Source organism: Mauremys reevesii, linkage group 10, assembly GCF_016161935.1.
Source record: "Mauremys reevesii isolate NIE-2019 linkage group 10, ASM1616193v1, whole genome shotgun sequence".
NCBI lineage: Eukaryota > Metazoa > Chordata > Testudines > Geoemydidae > Mauremys > Mauremys reevesii.
The window spans coordinates 33708057-33730601 of NC_052632.1; the positions used below are offsets into that span (position 1 = coordinate 33708057).

The following is a 22545-nucleotide window of genomic DNA, read 5'->3' on the forward strand; positions in this document are numbered from 1 at the left end:
CAAGCCCAATAGCTAGGTGGGCCTAGAACTAGGCCCTGCAGCCTGGGGAGTTGCTGGCCTAGGGCTTCCCAGCTCCACCTCCCTCTAAATCCCCTGGGTGAGCTCCCTTGCAGCCAGGCCTGTCTCCCTCTCCAATCAGAGAGAGACTCTCTTTTTCCTTCTGGCATCCCTGGCCTTCTTATAAGGCCCTGTTGCTCAGTCTGGGGCATGGCCCCAGCTGTAGCCATTTCCCCCAGTCAGCCAGGGTTTTACCTTGCCCAGCCCCAGCCCTCTGCAGGGCTTTTCCAACCCCTTCCAGGCTGGAGTGGGTGGTCACCCCACTACAGTGAGGTAAATGAAAGTTTTGCCATTAACTTGAATGGGACCACAAGAAGATTTACTGGGCCCGATACTCTAGTATCCTTTTTGTACTTATTTACAGTGCTCTCATGCAAAGTGAGTGTAAAATATCACCAAGTGAGAATGGCACAGTTTTACCTCCACTTTACACAGGTTTAACTATCTACATAAGTGACAAGGCAGTGGTGAATCAGGGCCAGAGTGTCTCTAGGTTTGCCAGAGCTAGCAGAGCCCTTAATGAACTCTCGTTGTGCCATGCTCTGTATACAGATTTTTAGGGACTATTCATGAGCTATCCAGCACACTATATGGCCAGAGAAGTGCTCTTCACAGGATACATCTTGCACGTGTTAGGACAGAGCCTTGAATCCCTATGATAAAGAGCCATTGGTCCAGCTTTGCAAAAGTTTTCCAAGGAGTCATGAAACAGACAATTTGAAGGGAAAGCAAAAAGGCCAAGCTAAGGAACAGACATGCTTTTAGGGTACTTTCAACACAAGGGTCTCCCTTACTGACATTCCTTCTGGAGTTAAGGTGTCCTGACAGGTCATGAGCTATTCACTGAGAGAACAAGAGTCTGCACATTACCTCCATAAGGTCCACAAGTGCACCCCTTTAACCTTTTGTAATTAGGCCTTGTAAATTGTAGACCTTTCCAGCATAGCTTCTCAGAGCATGTGACTAGGTGAAATTAAATGTAAATGCCTCCTGCTAGCTTCAGGCATTTTTTCCTCCAGTCCTTAAATTAACAGCATTTTGTTTAAATGCAGCTATAATCTGGATTAGGGTGCTACTGTGTGGATGCACATGCTAACTGAGAATCCTGAGAGATGGAAGACTCTATGCTCAGGAGAGGAACAGGGAGCAGGTGAGCTGAACTGGTCAAGTTTATAAGGGCCCTGTGGTATAAAGGATAAGGCTCTGAGTTAGCAAATCAGGTTTGGCTCTGCTACTGACTGGGTATGTGACCTTGGGCAAGTCATTCAGCCTTGCTTATAATATGAGGTTAATTGTCTCTACCCAACTTTAGAAAGTGCTTTGATATACACACAACACACTATAGAGGCTGCTATATGTGTTAATATAATAAGGGGAGAGAAGGGGCTTTCTGTGTCCATGAATGTGCCACAGCTGGTGGATGAGGGTTCATGCTAACACAGTGATAGATCTTAGGGGTACTGAGATGCAATGACCCACTGACATGATTGCAAATAGTTTCTCTCCCAGTCCAGGAAGTCAGGGGTAGTCAACAGGCAGACTGCAGGCCAAATCCGGACTGCCAGAAGCTTTTGAACAGACCCAGAAATCTTTTTACTTATTATTATAATTTTTTAATATTATTTTCTCTGGAGTCTGGACCTTGACCAAGAAATTTGGACTTTGATAAAAAATAATTGACTACCCCTGCTGTAAGACCTTGTTGTAAACTATTATTTGCATCTTTGCAAATTTTCAATAGCATTAACAGTTAGGGAGATAGATAATTGTGCTGCAAATGCTGATACTTACTTTTACAAAAATATCAAATGTACATTCAGAGCATAGCAATGATAGATGGCCCCAGAGTACATAGGATGCAATTCCCTCAATGGAATCTGCTGGTGTCGCCAGCCACAGAAGTGCAGCCTGCAGTTTATGAATGGCAGCAGCAGAGCCCACTGAGTGACTTACAACCAACCATTCACTAATTCTGGGGGCAAATATTTTCATGTTGGGCTATGGAAAGCAAGAAGGGGATGCAGGGAGGCTGACAAAGGAATTCAAAGATGATGATGCTCTGAGACTAAAGCTTCAGGTTTGTGAGGTTACTGCAATGCACATTTATCACATCAATTATTTAAGGGTAAATAAACCTGTAAGACTACAAGTGTGTAATTCTGCTCTTTATATTGCACATGCTTCATAGAGGGTATATTTATTATGAATAGGGTTGCCCACTTTCTAATGGCACAAAACAGAACACCCTAGCCCCGCCCCTTCTCCGAGGCCCTGCCCCCTGCCCCACCCTTTCCCAGAAGCCCTACCCCCACTCACTACATTCCCCCTCCCTTGGTGGCTCGCTCTCCCCCACCCTCACTGGACTAGGGCAGGGGCTTGGGGTTAGGAGGGAGCTCCAGGCTAGAAGGTGGGGCCAAGGGATTTGGAGTGCGAGAGAGGGCTGCATGTTGAGGCAGGGGGTTGGAGTGCAGGAGGGGGTGAGGGATCTGGGATGGGGCTGGGAATGAGGGTTCACGGTGTGGGAGGGGGCTGTAGGCTGGGGCAGGGAGGTTGGGTGCAGGGAGGGTGAGGGCTCTGGGCTGGGGATGGAGGTTCTGGGCTGGGGATGAAGGATTTGGAGTGCAGGAGGGGGCTCCCCAGGTTTAGGGGGGCTCAGGGCTGGGAAAGGGGGTTGGGGTTCAGGGGTGTGTGAGGGCTCTGGGCTGGGGGTACAGTATCTGGGGTGGGGCTGAGGATGAGGGGTTTGAGGTACAGAAAGGGGCTCCAGGTTTGAGGGGAGGCTCAGGGCTGGGGTGCAGGAGGTGAGGGCTCTGGGTTGGGGGCAGGCTCTGGATGAGACTGGGGATGAGGGCTTTGGGGTGCAGGAGAGGGGTCCAGGTTTAGGGGGGCTCAGGGATGGGGTAGGGGGTTAGGGTGTAGGAGTGGGTATGGGCTCTGGGCTGGGGGTATGGGCTCTGGGGTGGGGCCATTGATGAGGGCTTTGGGGTGCAGAAGGGGGCTCTGGGTTTGGTGGGGCTCAGGGATGGGAAAGGGGCTTACCTCAGGTGGCTGCCGGTCAGCGGCGCAGTGGGGTTAAGGCAGGCTGCCTGCCTGTCCTGACACGTTGCACGTGCCCCAGAATCGGCCAGCACATCTGACACTAGTAGGCAGGCAAGACAGGAGGCTCCATGCACTACTCTCACCCGCCACCGGCACCGCCCCACCAGCTCCCATTGGCCTGTTCCTGGCCAATGGGAGTGTGGAGCCGGTGCTCGGGGAGGGGGCAGCGTGCAGAGCCCCATGGTCTCCCTTCCTAGGAGCTAGGCCTGCTGGCCGCTTCTGGGACGCAGTGTGGTGCCAGGACAGGTAGGGTCTAGCCTGCCTTAACAGTGCTGACTGGAGCTACCAGGATCCCTTACGACCAGGTGTTCTGGTCGAAAACTGGACATCTGGTCACTCTAATTATGAACTGGCAGCAGCTTCATTAGAGGATTCTAAGAATGATGAAATAACCAGGCAAATATTATGGTAGAAAATGTGCATGCTTTTAATTCATTAAGTGAGGCACAACTGCAGTCAATGGATCAACTCCAAATGAATCATAACTTCCACACAGCATGGTTTTGGAGTGATTACTATAATTTAAAAGCTAATATGTAGGGGAAAGATTTATTCTATAGTAGTAGAAGGCAGAACGGCCTAGTGAGTAGGGATCAAGAATGGGAGTTAGGACATCTGGATTCTAGTCTTTGCTGCACTACTTAAGCTGCTGGGACTTTGGGCAAGTCACTTTGGCTGAGATCCTCAAAGGTAGATAGGTGCCTGACTCCCATTTAAATCAATGGAAATTAAGCAACTAAATGCCTTTGAGGATCTGGGCCTCTGTCTCTGCTCTCCCACTCTTTGTGTGTCTGGTTGTTGGGGCTGACCACAAGTTACCTTGGGATGTTGTTTCAGAATGGTTTTGGGGGAAGCTAGTAGTGAACTGGCTTGGATGGGCTGGGCTGGCTTGAAGCCACTGGACTGAATAAACAAGTGAAGTGATAAGCGAGGCCTAAGACCGTGAAGTGTGGGAATAGAAAACAGCAGCGTTTCCTGCCAGAGCCTGCTTGTGGGTGAACACTCCCCCGCCCCCACCTTAGAAGGAGGTGATGATTAAAAATGGCTATGTGAATTGCTTTAGATGAACAGTCTCACCTGTGGACCCTGGCCTTGTGGGTGCCCAGGAATTCCTCACGCTGGAGCAGCTCTTGCTACAAGCCATCAAGGACAAGGCTAGAGGGTCTGGGACTGTCCGTAGTGGAAGAGGTGTAAGCATTGATGCTTGCTTGCTTGCTGGAAAGCACGTATTTAGTAACGCGTGAAGGCTGGGAAGGTTATTATACTTTGGCAATAAAGCTGGTTATACTTATGCACCTGGTGTGGCTTCATTGAGTGTATCCGAGTTCCTCCCCCCGCCTTTGGCTCAACACTGGTTTATTTAGATTATAAACTCTCAAGAAGAGACAGTCCCTGCTCCAATGTGTTTCTATCACAATGGGACCTCAAAGTGCTACTGTAATACAACTAATAATCATGTATGCAGGACCTGAAGAAGAGCTCTGTGTGTCTCAAAAGCTTCTCTCTCTCACCAACAGAAGTTGGTCCAGTAAAAGATACTACCTCACTCACCTTGTCTAACTAATAATCGTGCAAAATGGTCATATCAAATCCAATTATTCCAGAAGAGGATGACAAACTGAGGCAAAAATTAACAAGAACCTGATCCTTCACCTACTGAAACCAAAGGGGAGTTTTGCCACTGATTTTAATGTGAACAGGGTCAGGCCCCTAAAAGTTAAATATATATTTTATTTAAATTCCAAAAGAGGCCTCCAGAAACAAGAAATATTTGATGCAGCAACACTTGCATTTTTACTTTGGAAAATTCCTAATTATTTTTCACAGTATGTCAAAATTTATATTGTACTGCACTGAGGCAAAGAAGATTTTGCCAACACACAATCAGGGAATCACATAATGAATTAACCGGAGTCTGCCCAAAGTGAGAGCGTACAGGAGTTCTTGCCACTTTAAACATATATCATCTCCAAATAGTATCCCCATTTCCACCACTGTCCATTAGTGATTTTTTTCATAACTATAATAATTACGTCATTTTTCTTGGGATTCCAGTAGGTTTTTAAGATTTGATCATCAAATGTTCTACAAATGTAATCAGTTACTGTACAGATAAAAATATGTCCCTAGGATTATTGTTGAGCTGTTGTGAGATTGAAATTGATTTTATCATTCTAAATCAATATGGCCCAGATTCAGTATGGTATTCAAGCACTTGCTTTAAACACATTCATGGTCCCATTGAAGTCAACTGGGTTACTCACAGGTTTAAAGTTATGTACATACTTAAGTACCTTGCTGAACTGGGGTCTGTATTTGCAAACAAATTTTAAAAACTGACCAACAAAATGCCAGCTAGGTCTATATTGATGACTGTAGCTATTAAGTGGGCATTTGATTCATCTCAGAAAAACACACACACTAAGAATGTGCAATGCAGGCTTCAACATCTAGATTACCTAAATCTGTAGCAAGATAATTTACAGTAGTAAAGCCAAAACTGCTTTTTATTCATTGGTTTTTGGTAAAGTTTTGCCTTTAAAATCTGCTGTTAGAATGTCACATAAGAACACTTAAGACCTTGATGTTATTTTAAATGACTACAGCTGCAATTTGATGGACAGTAAAAGTAATTTAGTGTGGTATATGTTCAATGGCAGTATGAAATGTGAGATCAGGACCTTGGTTTGCCTCCTATGAGTCCCATTGAAGTCAATGAGTCTAATTAGGGTGACCGGGTGTCCGGTGTTCCGGTTGAAAAGGGACCCTGGCGGCCCCAATCAGTACCGCCGACTGGGCCGTTAAAAGTCAGGTCTGGCTCCTAAGTGGGGGGGCCACTGGGAGCTGGGGGGGCGGTGCCTGCAGGTGAGAGCAGTGCATGCTGCAGAGCTTCCTCCCTTTTTCCCCCACCGAGGAGCCAGACCTGCTGGACAGTTCTGGGGCACAGCACGGAGCCAGGACAGGCAGGCAGCCTGCCTTAGCCCCACTGCACCACTGATCAGGAGCCATCCAAGGTAAGCCCACACCCCAAACTCCTGCCCCAGCCCTGAACCCCACCCCCAACCTGGAGCCCCATCCTGCACCTCAAATTCCTCATCCTCAGCCCCACCCTAGAGCTCACACCCCCAGCCCAGAGCCCATACCCCATCCTGCACTCCAAACCTCTCACCTCTCCCACACCCCAACCCCCTGCATCAACCCGCAGCCCCCTCCCACATTCTGAATCCTTCCGCCCCACCCCCAAGCACCCCAAACCCCTCATCCCCAGCTCCACCCCAGAGTTAGTACCCCCAGCCAGAGCCCTCACCCCCTCTCACACCCCAACTTCCTACCCCAGTCCCAAGCCCCCTCCAGTACCCTGAATCACTCATTTCTGGCCCCACCCCAGAGCCCTCACCCTCTCCTGCACCCCAACACCCTGCCCCATCCCAGTGAAAGTGAGTGAGGGTGGGGAAAGAGTGAGCCACCAAAGGAGCGGGAATGTAGTGAGTGGGGGGCAGGCTCTCAGGGAAGGGGTGGGATGGGGGTGGGGCCTCAGGGAAGGGGCAGGGCTAGAGTGTTCGGTTTTGTGCTAATAGAAAGTTGGCAACCCAAGAGGCTATTCATGTGTGTAACATCAGGGCCCAAGGACCAAATTGTGATCCCCTTTCTCATGTTGGATAGTAGTTTCCATTATGGATAGTCCCATTGATTTCAACAGGACTGCTTGTGGAGTAAAGAACCACCTAATGTGAATGAGGGTAGCACTATCTAGCCCCCCATGATTAGATTTTATTTTCTTTATGTACCCTACTTATGACTGGGTTAAGCAGAGTTTTTTAAAACCATTAAATGTAACTTCCTGACCTGTTTTTACTTTATAAATGGTGTTTCTTGGTAGGCCATAAAAGTAATTTGTTTCAGATCAGTACCTCGCTCTTATCAATTGATCTTTTAACCCTGTAGTGATCAGTGTTTTTACAAAGGAGGGCATGTGGGATGTGAAATAGCTTTTAGCTCAGACTAACATTAGCCAATGGCTCAGCTGTTTGTTATTATTATTACTACTTAGCATATACAGTAAAAGCTATTTTATCTGGCACTTCACCAACCGGAAAGCTTGATAAACTGTCATTTCTGATCTTCATTGAGATTCCAGTTTATAGTCCAGTTGGCATGGGGCCTGCAGGCGGTTGGGGCACGGGAGGGGGTGCAGGGCATGGGCTCTGGGAGGGAGATTGGGTGTGAGGGGGGCTCAGGGCAGGGGGTTCGGGCGTGGGAGGGGGTGCAGGGTGCTGGATCTGGGTGCTGCTCATTTAAGGCAGCTCTCCGCAAGCGGCAACCTGTTCAGGCTGCTCCTAGGCGGAGGCACACCAAGCTGCTCTGCGTGCTGCCCCCGCCCCGCCCCAGGCACTAGCTCTGCAGCTTCCACTGGCTGGGAACCACGACCAATGGAAGCTGCAGGGGAGGCACCTGTGGGCGGAGGCAGCGCGCAAAGCCACTTAGCTGCGCCTCCACCTAGGAGCAGCCAGGGCTGGTCGCCAATTGTGGTGAGCTGCCTGAGGTGAGTACCCCCCAGATTCAGCACCCCACTCCCCTGCCGTGCCCCAACTCACTGCCCCGAGCCCCCTCCCACACCCAAACTCCCTCCCAGAGTCCATGCCCCTCCCATGCTCCAACCCCCAGTCCTGCACCCCTTCCCGCACCTAAACTCCCTCCCAAGTAGTGTTCACTGGAACATCTTGTGGCATTCTTGTGACATGTCCGAAAAGTGTAAGATGGTGTCTTCAGACAATGGCCCCAATAGTCTGTAGACTGGACTGCATTACAAATGAATTCATTCCACTTTATGCCCAACATACGACATTGGCATTTTGTGTGGAAAGCCTCCAGCTTTGCCCAGTCTGAGCAGTATAGTGTCCGAGTTTTGCAACTGTACAACAGTATGGAGAGGATACAACTCGAATAGATCCTGAACTTTGTTGTCATGCTATGGTCATGTTGATTCCATATTCACTGTAAACAACCCAATGCAGATGCTGTGATGCTAATCCGATGGAGAACATCCATGTGAGAACTGGAGGAACCGATGAGTATAGAACCCAAATAGCAAAAGCTGGAGACTGCTTCGACAGTTTCATTATTCAAAGAGATTGGAGTCATGGGTGGACCTGGTCCTAGAATTTGCAGCTTTGTCTTTGACCACAAAACATGGAGGCCAACCTTAGCTGACTCTTCTTCCATTTGCTGGGATGCCTCGTAAAACCTGTTGGGGATCTGTACTAGAAGAACAATGTCATCAGCATAGTCAAGGTCTGAGAGTGAGAGGTCAACGATCTTAATGTCTCTGGGCCTGACAGAATGCTGCATTATGAAATCCATTGCCTGACAAAAGAGTGCAGAGGCGAAAACCCAGCTTTGCCTAACGTCAGATATTGATTTACAAGGTGCCGACATCCAATTCCCCCAACATATGCGGGCAGTGGTTCCATTATGCAGCTCACTCATCAAGTCCAGCAGAATGGTTGGGATACCCACGCCCTTTAAAGCCTTCCAAAGCACAACTCAGTCAACTGAATCAAACACAGCCTTAGGATTGACATACAGTACATGCAGGGGCTTCTTGAACTCATGGTGTATCTCTGACAACAAGCAGAGGGCCCAAATGGTATCTAATGTGGACCTGTTCCTTGTAAAGCCTGACTGTTGGGAATGACTCTCCCAATGCAGCAAGGGTCCCAAATGCACCAGTAGAACATGCGCATACACTCTCCCTTGCACAGACAACAAGGTGATTGGCCTGTAGCTCTTACATTCACTGCACGGTCCCTTGCCCTTATAAAGTGAGATCACAATACCGTCCTTCCAGGCAGTTGGCAATGTTCCAGTTCACCACACCAGGCAAAAGATGGCCAGAAGTGATTCAGCTACATGGTCAATAGCACATTTTAGCAGCTCTGGATGTCATCAGCACTGACTGCCGGGGCGGCTCCAGGTACCAGCGCAGCAAGCGCGTGCCTTGGGTAGCAAGCTGTGGGGGGCGGCCTGCCGGTCACTGTGAGGACGGCAGGCCGGCGGCTTTTGGCGGCATGCCTGCAGGAGGTCCACCGGTCCCATGGCTTCGGCGGCAATTCAGCGGCGGGGACACCGATGGCGCAGCACCAGCGGACCTCCCACAGGCATGCCATTGAATCCGCGTGACAGGTGGACCGCCCGCAGGCACGCCGCCAAATCCGCGTGACTGCCGTGCTTGGGGTGGCAAAAAACATAGAGCCGCCCCTGCTGACTGCGCATCTATTTTTCAGTTTGCAGATGGCCTGGGCTTCACTTCATCCAAAGTTGGTGCATCAGTACAAATGTCTGGGTCCAAAATCACAGTGGCTGCCAAATCATCCAGCTCTGAACAAGCGGCAGCTGGAGGGTGGTTCAGGGCGCTATGATAATGTTCCACCCAGTGGGAGAGCATGTCATCATCCAATTTACATGGATGGCCTTAGCTGTTCTTCAGGATGGCATTCGTAGCAACTATCTCTTGCCTGCTGAGGCTGCGGATCATGCAGAATGCTGGTTTTAAGCCTCACCTGACTAAGCCAAATTTAGCATCATCCGCCACTTGGTTATAATATGCCTCAGGATTGCAGAGTGCCAGGGTGTTGAACTTTCGCTTCAGCTGATTACAAGAGCGCTTATCACTGTGCTGGCAGGCTGAGGCCTTCAATTTAATTGTCTGGAAGGCCCCCTCTATAGCCGATCATCTGCTCAGTGAATTAGTGGAGGATGGAAATAAACAGAGACCAGGGAACCTCAGCATCATCTGGCAGGTCGGCTAGAGCTGAGAATCTATTGCTGACATCAATACAAAACCTGCTAGCTAAACCTGGCACACAGAGAAGTGCGTCGATGTCAAACTTCTTAATCATTGCAGAGAGCTTACTTGCTTGTCAGAGTGTCAACGTCATGCGGACAACCACTAGGTGGTGGTCTATATTTGCAGCACACTTCGCACCATGATATACTCTACAGGAGGTGAAGAGACGCCTGTCATGTGTGATGATGTGGTCCAACTTCTTTTGAGTGATGCCATCATGAGAGATCCATGACATCCAGCGTATGCGTTGCTGCTTGAACTATGACCCAGAATGGAAAGATTCTGAGAGGCGCAGAATGTGAGCAAGTGGCAAGAGTTATCAGTGAACCATAATGGCCAATGACGTATTCAAACCTAATTTACAGGGAGTCAGTAACTGCACTTTGGTCACCCAGGTATAGATTGAGGCCAGTCTATGGTATTGACACTGCTTTATTATAGTTCTTTATTATTTTGAATTGCTTTGTTTCTTTATTCAGTAGATTATAATCCTTATTTTATTTTCTTGTTTCCCCTGTGGCAGCATAATATTGCAATTAGAAGTGATACCATTTGTTTATTTTACAAAAACAGTTGATCTGTTCAGGGGTTTGCCATTGTACTTTTCCTCTCTAGGGGCCTGATTCAAAGTCCATTAAACTCCGTGAAGATACACCCACTAACTTCTATGGGCTTTGGCTCAGAGCCATAGACATTGAGTTCAAGTCTAGCTCTGGCTAGCCTTAATCAAAAGCCTGGGGTGAAAGTAAAATTGAAAACTTACCGGTACGGTGGTGGCTATGCCCCGCTCCTGCCCCCCCGGAAGGGGCAAGGCCTTGGGTGGAAGGGGCGGGGCTGGGGCTCAGTATCCCCCAACCAGCCCATCCATGCTGCCTGGCCTGCACCACCCGGGGTTCCATCGGCAATTTAAAGGGCCTGGGGCTCTGGCTGCCGCTGCCACTACCGCAGCAGCAGCCAGAGCCTCAGGCTCTTTTAAATCGCCAGCCCTGGGGCAGCTGCTCTTTTTGCCCCCCTCCCCCTGTTGGCAGCCTGGGGGGTGCAAAAGGGACAGCAAGGATAAAGCGCTGCTGTGACAGCACTTTAAGCAGGGTCCCTATGCCATGGCAGTGCTTTAAAGTAAGGCGGGAGAGGCTGGTACTGGTGCCACTTTTTACCAATATGCCATACTGGCCCATACCACCTTACTTTCACCCCTGTCAAAAGCTAACCATTGTTCCCTGCCATATGTGTAATGAGTTGGAAGTTGCAGCTTAGTTCTTAGCAAGCAGGAACCCACATTCAGAGCTGAAAGTAAGCCGGTACGCCCCAGTATGGCATATCGCCAAGAGCTGGTGCACCATACCGGGGCGGATCGGCTTCCCCTGGCAGCAATTTAAAGGGCCTGGGGCTCCCAGCAGCGGCTGGAGCCCCAGGCCCTTTAAATTGCCACCAGATCCCTGCTACCGGAGCCCTGGTGAAGCAGCAGCGGGACTCAGGCGGCGATTTAAAGGGCCCGGGGCGCCTGCCGCAGCTACCACCCTGGGCCCTTTAAATTGTTCCCGGAGCCCTTGGGTATCGGCGGTGGGGCTCCGGCGGCTATTTAAAGGATCCAGGGCTGTAGCAGCTGCTACCGCCCCAGCCCTTAAAATAGCCTCCAGAAACCCACCGCTGCCTCCCCAGGGCTCCGGCAGCAGGGCTCCGAGGATGATTTAAAGGGTCTGGGGCCCTGGTAGCCGCTACCGCCCTGGACCCTTTAAATCATCCCTGGAGCCTGCCGGAGCCCTGGGGTAGTGGCGGTGTGGCTCTGGCAGTGATTTAAAGGGCCAGGGGCTTGACCACCAGTACCGCCCCTGGCCCTTTAACTTGCCATCGGAGCACCACCACCGTTACCCCAGGGCTCCGGCAGCAGGGCTCTGGGGACGATTTAAAGGGCCTGGGGTGGTAGCGGCAGCCAGAGTCCCGGGCCCTTTAAATCACTGTCTGAGCCACCGGCTGCCACCGCTACCCCAGGGCTCCGGCAACGCAGCTTGGGTGGCAATTTAAAGGGTTCGGGGCTCCCACTGCCGTTACCCTCTGGGGCCCTTTAAATTGCCACCCGAGCCCCACTGCTGGAGCCCTGGGGTAGCGGCAGCGGGGCTCGGGTGGTGATTTAAAGGGCCAGGGGCTCCCGGCAGCCGCTACTGCAGCAGAGCCCCAGGCCCTTTAAAGCTCCGCCAGAGGCCAGGGCCCCCTCCGATGGTGATTTAAAGGGCCCAGGGCTCCACTGCGGTAGCAGCAGCTGGAGCCCTGGGCCCTTTAAATCACCCCCGGGGCACCCAGCCCCCTCTGCACCTGGTAGCTCTGCGGGTGATTTAAAGGGCTTGGGGCTCCCAGTTGCTGCTACCACAGCCCCAGCCCTGGGCCCTTTAAATCCCGATTTAAAGCACCTGCAGATTTAAAGGCTCTGCCTCTTCTGGTAGAGGCCACACCTCTTCTAGTTGAGGCTCCGCCCCTCCTAAGGACTCCGGAGTACCAGTAAGTCCTTTAAGTTACTTTCACCCCTGCCCACATCACAGTTGGAACTTGGAAGTGTCAGCCTCAAGGCCAATGACACAAGACAGAACCACCCTCCCACCGTAGCTGTGATCCCCCAAACTGAGGGCTGACACAGATTAGCTGTATGGTGAAAGGAACCTTACAATGGTGTTGCCTGAGCTTGACATGCTCAGTGCATAGACATAAGAATTTGATTGCCAGGTTGTCAATGTGGCAGCTTTCACAAGCATAATCTTGACTACGGCTCCAGTTCAGGAAAACACTTAAATATATACTTACCTTTTAGAGTGAGTGAGTGTGTGTGTGTAGTCTGACTCCAGTGAAGACACCGGGACTCCTCACATGCTTATTTTAGGGTGTCTCCACACGTGGAGTTATTCTGGAATAGCTATTCTAGAATAACTCCATGTGTGGACACTCTGATTCCAGAATAAGAGTGCCCTTTTCCAAATTATCTGTGAAAGTGGAAGTGTTCTGGAATAGCTATTCTGCTTTAAATTCAAACCCTACCTTATCCAAATTATCTGTGAAAGTGGAAGTGTTCTGGAATAGCTATTCTGCTTTAAATTCAAACCCTACCTTATTCTTGCATGTGTAGACAACTGCCCACAAATGGTCTGAATGAAATCATGGGAGCACCCACAAAATCATGTCAGGTACGTACTACTCAGTGTGAGTACGGGTGACAAAATCTGGCCCTTAGACACAGAGAATGGGATTTTCAAAGCCAACAGGGGTTTCATTTGAATGGAAATTGAGTGTTCACTGCCCCTTAGGAAGCTTTTAAAAGCTCAATCTTAAAATACACTTTGTTAGAGAAATGTTTCTTTTCTATTCACTAATGTTTACTCTTTTCTCCTTGAGACCTTACTTCTATTTTGCATTTGTAAGTTAAAACGATTTCACTAACCTGAGCATAGGGCAATGGCAGTAGAAAGCAGAAAGCCTGGCAGGATTCACTTTCCTATTAGTATATAGTTTTTAACTGACATGGAGTTCTCCTGGGAAACCAATCTGTGCAAAAGCCCATTTCCTTTAAATTTCCAAAGCTTTTCAATGCGTTTATGATAATTTAAAGAGCTATCCACTGGTGCACTACACTAAGGGAATAAGGGCTGCCAAATGATAGGAGAAGGTATTAGGAGATTTGTAGCTTTGTAGAATTGTGATGGTTGCCTCCATCTTTCACTAAAAAAAGAGATGGGGAAGGTTTAAATATGATCAAGTCAAACTACATAGCTCTCTTACAAACAGTTTCAGTCAAATATTCATCTTCAGACTTATAAAAACCTTTCCTTAAAACACATTATATAGTGTAATGACACAAGGATCATCTTTTGGATGATTGAACCCAAAATTTCTGGATCTAAAAGCAAGAGCTAAATGACCAACTCCTTAAGCCTATATGGTATAGATCTATTGAAGTACCATGTATAAAAAAGGCAATACCTCAGTTGCCAAGGAGTCATTCAGATGCCACTGTGATGAGTATGGTACAAATGCCTAGATCAGGGGTCGGCAACCTTTCAGAAGTGGTGTGCCAAGTCTTCATTTATTCACTCTGATTTAAGGTTTCGTGTGCCAGTAATAAATTTTAATGTTTTTAGACTGTCTCTTTCTATAAGTCTATAATATATAACTGAACTATTGTTGTATGCAAAGTAAATAAGGTTTTTAAAATGTTTAAGAAGCTTCATTTAAAATTAAATTAAAATGCAGAGCCCCCAGGACTGGTGGCCAGGACCCAGGCAGTGTAAGTGCCAATGAAAAATGAAAATCAGCTTGTCATACCCCTGGCCTAGATAGATAGAGGAGGGGAAAAAAGCTACCTAATTCCAATTACCAAAAGTGTAAAATAAGAATTGATCAAGCTGCAAGGTCCATTTTAAATGTTTTTACAACATTTCCATGAGTAATGTTTTTAATCCACAATCCTGATGTTGCTGAGGTGAGTTCTCTCTTTTATAAAGACCAGCTGTGAGTTACATGCACACAGGTGCATATCAAGAGTACTCTAATCTATATACTCCATAAACTATAAGGAATTGGTCCTTTATCTCAAATGGTCAAGGCTCTTCTATTTAGATCTGGAACTCCTAGGCTCAATGGATTTGGCATCCTAGCTCTCTTAGGCCCCTTTGAAATTCCCACCCGCTGTTTCCAAACAATGGGAAGTCCACATTTTAAAAAGCTGTGGGCCCAGTGCTCCATGCTCCCCTTCCTCCAGCACAACAGAGACATCTTTGAAGAATTTCAATGGTGGAAAGGGGGCAGGTGGGTCAGCAGGTCTCCAGCCTATTTTCCACCTCCCCAAATCTACACAGCATAGCATGTAAGTTACTGCAGCCATGGAGCCACTGCCAAATACATGACAGAAAAACAGCATAACTTACTGCATACTCTTGGTCACATCTTGCCCCACTTATGCTGATGTAAATCTTCAGCTTCAATGGAATTATTCTGGAGTATGCAGGGAATTATGTGGCTTCTTCCTCTTCCCTGTGGAACACTCCACATGGCTCCTGTAGTTCAGGGGTCTAGGGTCAGCAGGAAGCCAGAGTGAAGAGTGGGAGAACACAATGCAGTGTGGAGGAAAGAATTCTCTGTGCGGATGCCCCAGGGCTATAGTGGTTCTCCCAAAATCCGTACAGATTTAGAGGATCCAAACACTGATCCCCTGGATCTGTCCTCAGAGAAGAATGGAAAGGAAGCTCTGAGGTGGGTATTATAAAAGTCCTTCATCCACAGATGGGAATTAACCAGCACAGGGAATTTGGCTTTTCGCTTGAGTAAACTGGAACCTGCAATTACTTTACCCAAGTTGGGATATTCAAAGAAAAAGGCTGAAACTCCATCCTTAGGCTAAATCTTGTTTGCCTTACTCATGCAGGTAGCCCTGCTACCCTCAATGAGACCGCTTATGTGAGATACGCAGGATAGGGTCTCCTGCTCCTTCACTCATGCTCCCAGCAATGTGCAATAATTGATACTTCAGAGAAGGCAAATAAGCAACAAAACACTTTGCCTACCTATCTGCACAGTCTATGTGAGTAATATTCCTTCCTGACCCATAAGGTGATTAGCTGATGTCCTGAAGCATGAGATTCAAGTGCCCTTATCTTAACATGCATAAAAACAAACGTTATTACTGGTCATAAAATTATCCATCCCTTTTAAAAAGCCAGTGACTTTAATTAATTTTATGACCTCCTGCAGAAGAGAAATTCCATAGGCTAACTCAACCCATTGTGCCTAACTACCGCAAGGGTCTGAGATAAATTTCCCGATGTTATGAAAGGTATGGGCTGCAAATTCTAGATGAAGTGTAATGAATTAAGATGGCATTTCAGCTCTAACATTTGCCAGCTTGTGCCAAGATGTTAATGTTAATGCAGATCTCTGTCTGTCAGGGGGAGAAGGAATATCTCCACCCAGAAGTGGAAGCAAACCTAGGGCAACCATATCTAAGGGATTAAAACTGAAACACCTCTCTAGCTCTTCAAAGAGCAGTGAGTGCTTTACATAATTGTTAGGAGACGTGAAACTGACCTGTATAAATTTCCTTGCCACTGAAGGAATCAGGGACATGAAGTGCAAGTGTGTCTGATACAATCTCTTTAAAACATGCTCAATGCAAGGATCACTCTAAAACCTATCATTTATCACTGTGGTCAAAAACTTTAATCTCTGTTGTCTGGCCTTTCATGTCTGGGATTTGATTCCCCTTCCTGGTGGAGGGGGAAGCGTTCTTTTTGCACCGGGATAGGGAACTGGATTTATATGCATGCAGAACCCCCCACTAATTGTCTAATTAACAGGTATAAGAGGTGAGGGAGAGTGACAGCAAAGGATAAACATGTCCCTACAAGTTAAGTTGGATCATACATCAAAAACCAGAGCAGCACATTCAGATTACCCCCTTCTCCTTAATGCAGAATTAGGAATCTTACCTGATAGGCATCTAGCTGTTCATCAGTAAATATCGTTTGCTTATTACCCATCTTAAATGAGGAATTCTCCCTTTGTGCAAATGCATCACATAAGAAGTTGCAAGAGTCCTCAGTGCTGTAGGCATTTAGAGCATATACACTTTGTGATCGTGCTGAAGAAATCCCCAAGCCCGCATTGAACTGCACTTGCCTGCACCTGTCCGGCTAGCAAGAAGCAATGAAGTCGTTTCTGGGAACCTTGGCAAAGGCTGGTTTTTGATGTGCTAGGAGGGAGAAGGTTAAAATCCCAGGCAGGTGTCACCCAGAAATGGTGGTGCCATCGTCCTTTCCCCTGTGTTTTCCTCGAGCACAATACAGAGCTTGTGTGGCGTGAAAACTGATGAGGAGCGTCCAGTGTCAGAAGGAAACCAGCTCTCTGCTGCCCCGGTCTCTGTCTCTCCGCGGCACTCCCTCTCTGTACCTTCCCGCTGTAAGAGTAGCTCTGAACCACTAGGTGTCGCCCGATAACTCATTTATATTCCGCAGGAGGCCAGCAAGACAGGCTGGCTGGGTCGCTCCAGTCCATCAGGGACAGGACCCAAGTGTGGATTTTTATTGCGGGGAAATGCTGTCATGCGCTGGGTTCAGCTAAAAGTCAAGGGAAATACAGGAACATGAGGGGCTGCAGGCAACATGCTCAGTGTGCTAAGAACAATAACCAGAGGTAAAAAGCCTCTTGGCCATCTTACTGTAAGCAGAATGGGCTTCTGGCAAACTACAACTAGCTTGTCTGCAGCTGAAAAATAACCCCCCTGGCCACTCTAGCAGAATGGGATCCACTGCCCCCGACACAAACTCTTCAGAACAATCTTAATAACTGAATGAAGACTGCATAGAGACAATGTGGGTGAGACAAGATTTTTTATTGGACCAACTTCTGTTGGTGAGAGGGAAAGACGCTTTACAGTTTCTTCCTGAAGAAGCGCTCTGTGTAAGCTGGAAAGCATGTCTTTCTCACCAACAGAAGTTGGTCCAATGAAAAATATTACATCTAATATCCGGGGATCTACACAGCTACAGCGCCACTGCATACAATAATGCATATAGACAGGCAGCAATGCCTAGTGGTTAGAACAAGGCACCAGGCCTGACCCTAGACCAAATGGTGCCCCCTCCATTTGTTAAACTTTTGGATACCTTACTTTTGTTGCATTTGTAGCCCATTTCACGACTTTGATGCATGATTTGCATGCATGATTTATCCCTGTAATATAAGACGATAAATTTGCACACACATTGTGCATCAAAGTCATAAAACAAAAACAGCACCCCGGCCCCAATGCCCCCAAAGCCTGGCACCTCAGGCAGTTGCCTGGATCGCTTGCCCCTAAATCTGGCCCTGCAAGGCACTAAGGGAACCAAGGTATCTGAAGTCAGATTCTCTCCCCCCCCCCACAATTAGGGTACAAATCCCGGTCTATTCCTGGTTCAGGGTGTGACCTGTGGCACATCATCTATGCTGATAGGACATTTGGCAGTCAGGAAAGCTATCAGGGCTGCTCTAATCTGTTCTGGAAGGGGACAGCATTGCAAAGTATGTTGCATCCCCTACAGTCTCTGAGCCAGGCTCAGTACAAGCACAGAACAGAGAAAATCAAGGCTTTGGTGGCTAGCAAAGAGAATTTCTCAGACTGGTGGCCTTATGTGAAATACTGTAAATCGGTGGTCACTCCCTAATGGACACCAGTTCATAGAAAAAAGGCATCACAACCATTGGCAGTGATAGCAGAAGCCAAGGACTGAATTCATTATGGAGACTAAGCCTTTTCTCACCCTTGCAGATGTTCCCTCCAGATCATGGTTGAAATACACTGGTTAGGCCAGGGGTGGGCAAACTTTTTTGCCCGAGGGCCACATCTGGCAATAAAAATTGCATGGTGGGCCATGAATGCTCACAAAATTGGGGTTGGGGTGTGGGAGGGGGTGAGGGCCCTAGTTGGGGGAGAGAGCTCTGAGGTGGGGCCAGAAATGAGGAGTTCAGGGTACAGGAGGAGGCTCCGGGGAGATTTGTGGGGAGGGGTGTGAGGGCTCCGGCGGGGGTGGGGCTGGGGATAAGGAGTTTGAGGAGTAGGTGGGTGCTCTGGGCTGGGATTGAGGGGTTTGGAGGGTGGGAGGGGGATCAGGGGTGTGGCAGGAAGTTGGGGGTGTGGGGAGAGGCTCAGGAGTGCAGTCTCTGGGTGGCGCTTACCTCAAGCAGCTCCTGGAAGCAGCAGCATGTCCCTTTTCTGGTGCCTATGCGGAGGCACGACCAGGTGGCTATGCACGCTGTCCCAGCTGCAGGCACCCACCCTGCAGCTCCCATTGGCGGCAGTTCCCGGCCAATGGAAGCTACAGGAGCGGCACGTGGGGCAGGGGAAGTGTGCAGAGTGGAGCCTCCTGGCTGCCCCTACATGTAGGAGCCAGAGGGGGGCCATGCCACTGCTTCCAGGAGCCATGTGGAGCAGCCCCCAACCGAAGTGCTAGAGCAGGACAAGCCCCAGATCCCACTCCCCAGCGGGAGCTTGAGGGCTGGCTTACAATGGCTGGTGGGCTGGATCCACCACCTTTACCCAGCACTGAAATTCACTAAACTATATTTAACAGATAGCAGTGAGAGCACATTGCATATCATGAGGTCTGACTTCATGGGTCCAATATTAACAATGTTCCTGACCCGGACCCCTCCTAGGGCTCTTCCCCTCCCTGTAGAGACCCATTTACCCAGGCCTGATAGCTGGGCTGGGTGCTGGAAATAAGATTTGCCTTTGTTTCCCATTTCCAGTCGCTATGTACCATCTATAATAGTAGCATTAAAAGTACATGTATCAAATCTGTAGTAAACAAGCTCTGGGAGTTCCTGAACCATATGATGTTCCAAGGCAGACAATTAATTCAGATCATGATGAGTAGGCATGCAAGACTAGATTCACTGGAATACAGTATTAGTCTATTACGGTGCTCTAAAGGTACAAGACAGTACAGCATTTTTACAAGTTAATGGTTTGAGTTTAGCAGATGGCAATGCATTTGCCAAAACTTATTAATGAGCGCCAAACAACAGTGGCAGACATCTGAATTTTAATACTGAAAACATAACAATCTAATGATCAAACAATATATAGTCGAGGTGTTTGAAAATATTAAAGGAGGAAGCTAGAATAGCATGACCTGTTCCCTGACCTAGTGTAAATGCTGAGTTAAGTGCTGCTGAGATCTGGCATGTGATAAAGACCCACTAGAAAATCAGAGGGTTGAACCTGCTATATGGCAAAACTGACCTTTATTGTTCTGACTGCAAATTATTTTTATTTCTTCAAGGTGCAATGAGATCAAGTTCTCCTCCTGTCCCCAAAAAATCACCAGTATCAACAAGAAATGGCAAGAACGAAGATTGTAAAATACAGTCGGGGTGGCCCAGCTTTAACCCACATCAGTAAACTGAAGTTGTGGGTGGCAGCATTTCTGAAAAGCAGGCCCTAAGAGACTCTAGCTGCCTCAAATTGGGCATCCGAAAATTAAGGCACCCAAATTTGGTGGATACCTCTGAAAATCTGGGTCTTAATTTAATCTGAATCTCTGTACCTCAGGTTTCCCCTTCTATAAAATGGGAAAAATGATACTTACCCACCTTATAAAGATCTTTGAGAACTATGGATGAAAGAGCTAAGTATCTCCAAGTATACCTGTTAAGCTCACATCTAAACATCCTGATTGAAGTATTAGCAAGAATAGCGTCTGTTAATCAGACAGTGTTTTATGGAGGCGGGGAACAATTTGTTAGTAGGTGCAACTTGCCAAATGATAATGTCTGTTCTCCACATGGTCTCATTCAGAGGTCTGTATTATGCTTGTAAACTAGTACTAGTGGGCATTTCTCACATATGTTTCGAAAAGTTGTAAAACTGGCTCTGGTTGAGAATTATATTTTGAGGATAAACAGAAACCAGTACAGTCAACTCTGAGCGTCTATAACAGTTTGTGAAAGGAGATCCAGGAGAGGAAGTAACTAGGAGGACAGCCATTTTGGATTTGATTCTGACTAACAGGAAGGAATTGGTAGCAAATCTGAAGATGGAAGACAATTTGGGTGAAGTGATCATAAAATGTTAGATTTCATGATTCTAAGGAAGGGAAGGAGTGAGAGCAGCAGAATAAGGAAAATGGATTTCAAAAGTCAGACTAACAAACTCAGAGAGCTGGCAGGTAAGATCCCATGGGAAGAAAATTTAAGGGAACAAGGAATTCAGAAGAGCTGGCAGTTTCTCAAGAAGACAATATTAAAGGCATAACTGCAAACTATCCCGATGCGAAGGAAAGATTGGACAAATGGTAAGAGGCCAATATAGCTCTTTTATAACCTGAAAGTCAAAAGGGAATCCTACAAAAAATGGAAACAAGGACAAATTGCCAAGGAAGAGTACAAAAGAATAGCACAAGAGTGTAGGAACAAAGTCAGAATGGCTAAGGCACAATATTAGTCACATCTAGCAAGGGACATAAGCATGGGTGGCAAGTTTGTAGAAATTTTGGTGGTGCCCAGAACCCGCCCCCCAACTCTGCCCCCCCCCAAACTCCGCCCCCACCTAAGGCTCTGGGCTGGGGCTTGGGGGGGGGAGGTCTGGGGTGCAGATCCTGGGCTGGGGATTAGGGTGCAGGAGGGGTACAGGGTGCAGGCTTTGGGATGGAGTTTGGGTGCTGGGTGCAGGCTCTGGGCTGGAGCAGGGGGTGGGTGTGCAGGTGGGGGTGAGGGGTGCAGGCTCTGGGCTGGGGTGGGGGCCTCGGACGGGGTGCGGGGTGCCGGCTCTGGGAGGGAATTTGGGGATAGGAGGGAGTGCAAGGGTGAGGGCTGTGGGGCTGAGGATGAGGGGTTCATGATGCAGGAGGGGGCTCAGGGCTGAGGATTAGGGTGTGGGGGGATGAGGGCTCTGGCTGGTGCTGAGGGGTGCATGATGCAGGAGGGGGCTCAGAGCAGAGGGTTGGGCTGTGGGGCTGAGGATGAGGGGTTCATGATGTGGGGGGGCTTAGGGCTGGGGCAGAGGATTAGGGTGCGAGGGGATGAGGGTTCTGGCTGGGGCTGAGGATGAGGGGGTCATGATGCAGGAGGGGGCTCATGGCTAGGGCAGAGGGTTGGGCTGTGGGGGAGGGCTGTGGGGCTGAGGATTGGGGTTCATGCTGCGGGGGGGCTCAGGGCTGGGGCCGAGGATCAGGGTGCAGAGGGATGAGGGCTCTGGCTGGGGATGAGGATTAGGGTGCAGGGGGATGAGGGCTCTGGCTGGGGCTGAAGATTAGGGTACAGGGGGATGAGGGGTTCATGATGCAGGAGGGGGCCCAGGGCTGGGGCTGAGGATTAGGGTGCAGGGGGATGAGGGGTTCATGATGCAGGAGGGGGCCCAGGGCTGGGGCAGAGGATTAGGGTGCAGGGGGATGAGGGCTCTGGCTGGGGATGAGGGTTTGGGGCATTGGAGAGGCTCAGGGCTAGGGCAGGGTAAGGGCACCCTGCCTTGCCATTAGTGGAGGGCAGGCACTACGACCCTGGGGCAGCAGACAGCAGTTCTGCCGGGAGCCACTCTACTCCGGCAGCTCGAGCAGGCAGGGGAGAGGCGCGCGCTGCTTTTTGTCAGGCAGGGACGCGGCACGGCGGGGGGGGGCACGCAGGGGGAGGGGTGGCGGCAGGCGGGGGCTGGGACCTGCTCCAGGCAGGGATGCGGCAGGGCGGGAGGCCCGTGGGGGCTGGGGCCCAATCCAGGCAGGGCCGGGGGAGAGACCCAGCTCCAAATATTGCTGGAGCAGGGCACCCAGCCCTGAATATTCCTGGAGCCCGAGCACCGCAAATGTATATAACCTGCCGCCTATGGACATAAGAGGCAGTTAAGAGGATCTTTAAATATGTTAGGAGAAGAGAAAAACAAAGGAAAGTGCAGGTCCTCTACTTGGCAGGGAAAGAGAGCTAATAACTGATAACATCAAGAAAGCTGAGGAGTTTAATGCCTGTGTTCTTATGTTCTTATTTTGCTTCAGCTTTCACTAATAACATTAACAGTGACTAGATACTCAACATAA

The 22545-nt window shown here is 48.9% G+C and overlaps 1 protein-coding gene across 5 annotated transcripts in view; it reads right to left on the minus strand.

Annotated features, from left to right (window-relative positions):
* Window positions 1-22545, minus strand: part of CIB2 (calcium and integrin binding family member 2) — a 141904-nt gene that overhangs the window by 101040 nt on the left and 18319 nt on the right. For all 5 annotated transcript variants that reach the window (XM_039491933.1, XM_039491934.1, XM_039491939.1 and 2 more), the window contains one exon: window positions 16468-17094. In XM_039491933.1, coding sequence (XP_039347867.1) covers window positions 16468-16518 — 51 coding nt within the window. In that variant the 5' untranslated portion in view covers window positions 16519-17094. The remainder of the gene's footprint in view (window positions 1-16467; window positions 17095-22545) is intronic.